Source organism: Nicotiana tabacum, chromosome 20 (assembly GCF_000715075.1).
Source record: "Nicotiana tabacum cultivar K326 chromosome 20, ASM71507v2, whole genome shotgun sequence".
In the NCBI taxonomy this organism is placed as follows: domain Eukaryota; kingdom Viridiplantae; phylum Streptophyta; class Magnoliopsida; order Solanales; family Solanaceae; genus Nicotiana; species Nicotiana tabacum.
In genome coordinates, this window is record NC_134099.1 from 65,964,671 (window position 1) to 65,968,733 (window position 4,063).

Genomic DNA, 4,063 nt, shown 5'->3' on the forward strand with positions numbered 1-4,063 from the left:
ATTAAGTTTCAATCTCAAATTAGCACAGGTTGGTTGTAAGATTCCTCAGTATCTATCAGAATTACATCTAGAGACCTCAATTTTCCTCCTTTGTTTGAGTTTGTGATCACATAGAACCTCAACTCTCTTGCTTTATTTGATTTTGTGATCATATACACATAGTCAAGTTAATAATAGCAAAACATGTGAAGAATCGAAAAACAAAAAAAAATAAACACATCCCTCATGGATGAGAATAGGCGTAGAGGTGCTGGGCAGTGTTTTCACAGCAGATAATTACAACTGTGTTATTGCAAATGCATTATAATACTAGTTGTGTCTCGAATCGTGTTTCACTTCTATCGGCCCCAAAAAAATTCAATAAGAAGCTAGATAAATTAAAACTTTTAATTATAAGAAGGAACATCAATCAAAGATAACCAAAATAAAATAGTAAATATTACTCCTTTTCAACCCAAGAATCTGAAATTAGTAAAAACAACGAAAACTTATACCAAAAAATTAAACAAAATAAAATTACTTCTTTTCAGCCCAAGAATCTAAAATTAGAAAAAAATTAAAAACATTGAGTATAAATGAAGACAATACCAACATACCCATGTATATACATCATAGAAGATTATTTTTTCATCAGAAATCGGAAAAACAATTACAGAAAACCTTTGAGTAAAAGAAATACTAACCAATAGAGAAAGGATGGAGATTTGCTATAATGAAGGAGGAGCTCCAGCAGTGGTGCAAAAAAAAAAGCAACAAAAAATTAGGGTAAGGAGGAAAAGAATGCTGGGAAATGTTCTGGATCGAAGGAGTATGTTTTAATTACTTTGCCTTTTGAGTATTGGGTGGGGAGGAGGGAAATATTTTCGTTACCTATGTGTTTGGGGGAAATTTTAAGAGAAATTTTTTATAGCAAATTTTTAGGTTACGCTTATAAAGTGTTAAATTTGGTATTAGAATATAACAGCGCTTCAAAAACGTTGAATTATAATTAATAAGTGTTGCCAAATAATTTGTAAATTGGCAACACTTAATAAGTGTTGTCTTTATAGTATAAAAGAACGCTTTTTAAGTGTGGCCTTTAAAAACGTGGCCAAAGACCACGCTTTATAAGCTCATCTATAGCTACTTTTGGCAACACTTTTTGAGTGTTGTCTATAATTCGTGTGGCTATAGGCCAAAAATGTTGTAGTGTAGGCATTTGTAGATAAAGATATTGATGTAGAAGTACCTCTTGATATGGAACAACAACTGACTCTCAAGTTGTTTCATAGAGTATTGACTAAGGAATTAATAGTCACACTTGTATATTCTAAGTGTGATGCCATTGAAAAAATTTAGCTATGGGATTCATTGTATCATCTTGCCTCGGATATGATGGTTCCATGGCCTATAGAGGAGATTTTAATGTTATATTATCTGAAGAGGAGAAATATGGAGGTCGTCCAGTATATCTTGGTGAAGTTGAGGATTTTGCATATTGTAGTTATACTTGTGCATTGTATGATCTTGGCTTCAAGGCAATTTGTAAACATAGTGGAATGGTAGGTCGGATGAAGCATGTATATTTAAAAGGTTGGAAAGATTTTTGGATAATCAGAAATTCCAAGATATGTTTCTATTATTGGAGGTTGAACATCTAATAAAGTATGGTTCAGATCATGCATTATTAGTATTGTCATGGAATGCCAATATAGTCCAAGTGAAGAAACCTTTCAAGTTCTTGAATTTCTGAGTGAAAAATGAAATTTTTCTTGAGATGGTAAAGGAAATTGGAAGGCAAATATAGTGGGTAATCCTTTTATCTCTTTTCAGCAAAAATTGAAGAATGTTAAGAATGTTTTGGTTGTGCGGAGTAAGATGACACTGGTGATATTTTCAAGTAGATTACAGCATCAGAGGATGTTATCAAGATGCATGAGATGGAGTTTGAGATTAATTCTACTGCTTAAAATAAGGCAAAGTTAAATAGAGTACATACTGATCTCACTAGATACTTACACCTGGAGGAGGAATTCTGGAGACAAAAATGTGGGATGCAATGATTTAATGATGGAGACAAGAATATAAAATTTTTTCATGTTCATATTAAGGGGAAGAGGAAAAGGCTTCAAGTGTCTAAAATTCTTGACAACAATGGGAATTGGCTAGAATCACAAGATGAGATGGCTAAGGAGGCAGTTGAATTGTTTTCAAAAACAGTTCACTGAGGAGAGCTTACCAACAAACTTTGATATTATAAATCATGCTCCCAAAATAGTTTCTGAAGAATAGAATGGTAGACTATGGGAAAAACTTACTATGGAGGAGGTAAAACATGATGTGTTTGTGCTAAATAGAGATACTGCTAGTGGCCCTGATGGCTTCATTAGCCAGTTTTATCCCTCTTGCTGGGACATAATATTTGAAGATGTGGTAGATATGATCAGGGCTTTCTCTTGTGGATCAGAATTGCCTAGGTTCATCGTACATACTAATTGTTATTGCCAATGAAGAAGATTGTGGCCACATTTTATGACATGAGACCTATTAGTTTGAGAAATTTCTCAAACAAGATCATCTCTAAAGTATTTCATGAGAGATTGGTGGATCTCCTACTTACACTTATCTCTCCTAATCAGGCCGGGTTTGTAAAGGGAAGAAGTATTGTGAAAAACATCATGTTAACACAAGAAATAGTGACAGATATTAGAAAGAGAGGCATGCCATCCAATGTGGTGATCCAGTTGGATATGGCTAAGGCATATGATAGACTGTCTTGGTTGTTTTTGACTAAGGTGTTGAGGCAGATGGGATTTGGAGAGATCTTCATTGACATGATATTCTGATTGGTCTCAAACAATTGGTATTCAGTTTTACTTAATAGGCAAGCAAATGGTTTCTTCAAATTAACAAGAGAAGTCAAGCAAGGAGTTCATTTATCTCCTATAATATTTATACTGGCAACTGATGTGTTAAAGAGCTTTAGATGATAATCCAGATTTTATTAGATTTGGATGCCTAAGTGGAGTCAAAATATCAATTACCTCATATATGTTGATGATACAATTATTTTCAGCTCCTCTCATTATGCTGCAATACAGTTGATCATGAATGTACTTGAAGATTATAAAGTTTCATCTAGTCGAAAGGTAAATAAGGAGAAGTCTTCTTTCCATATGCATGAGAAGACACCATATCATGAATCCAATATAGTTCATCTCATCACTCAGTTTCAGAGGCATTCCTCCCCTTTACATATCTAGGTTGTCCAATCATCTATAGTAGAAGGAAGGAGGCATTTTACAAAGAAACCATCATAAAGTGGAGGAGAGTCTTCATTCTTGGAAAGGTAAGTTGCTATCTATAGGAGAAAGCACAGTCTTGATTTCATATGTTCTTGAAAGCATGCCCATTCACCTCCTATCAATAGTGAACCCTCCACAATATGTAATTGCTGAGTTGTATAAGATGTTTGCTAGGTTCTTTTAAAGTAATTCTGGAAATAGAAAGGCTAGGCATTGGGCTTTATGGGATAATTTATGCTTGCCAAAGAATGAGGGTGGCATTGGATTTAGATATTTACATGATGTCTATGTTTTCATTTAACTGGTAAGTTACTTGACTTTTGCAATTTCATCCTAATGTGTCTCTGATTTACATGTGTTCTTACTTCTGAAATTCATGGCTTAATATGTTTTTGGATTATTTCTAAGCACCACTTTGTTAACTTTGCACGCGTTTTAAGAATCTTTAGCATTCAGCTACTCCTAATGCTGCTAGTTCTGAGATTATCTATGCCTAACTTGGGTAATCTGTACCTTCCTAAGCTCGTTTAGCTAGTGTATTGATGCTTGAATGTTCATGAATACACTTACTTGCTTTATCCTGAATCTCTGTAATGAATGCCTCACATTTGTAGTAACCTGTTTTAAGACTTTCAACTTGTCTCTATGCTATTGTGTCACTCTGCATGCTCACTCGATCCCACACCTCTTTAGTGTTTGCTTGTGATTTAGAATAGTTATCTCATCATGTTTTTCCTACCATGTTTGAATTGTTGTTTTATGATATTAGGATGAATCTT

The 4,063-nt window shown here is 34.0% G+C and overlaps 1 protein-coding gene across 1 annotated transcript; it reads left to right on the plus strand.

The window, feature by feature from the left end:
* Positions 1–2,298: 2,298 nt before the first annotated feature.
* On the plus strand, positions 2,299–2,825 carry LOC142174392 (uncharacterized). Its single transcript, XM_075240177.1, has 2 exons — positions 2,299–2,463; positions 2,619–2,825. The coding sequence occupies exons 1-2, from the start codon at positions 2,299–2,301 to the stop codon at positions 2,823–2,825; spliced, it is 372 nt and encodes a 123-aa protein (XP_075096278.1).
* The last annotated feature ends 1,238 nt before the right edge of the window (positions 2,826–4,063 follow it).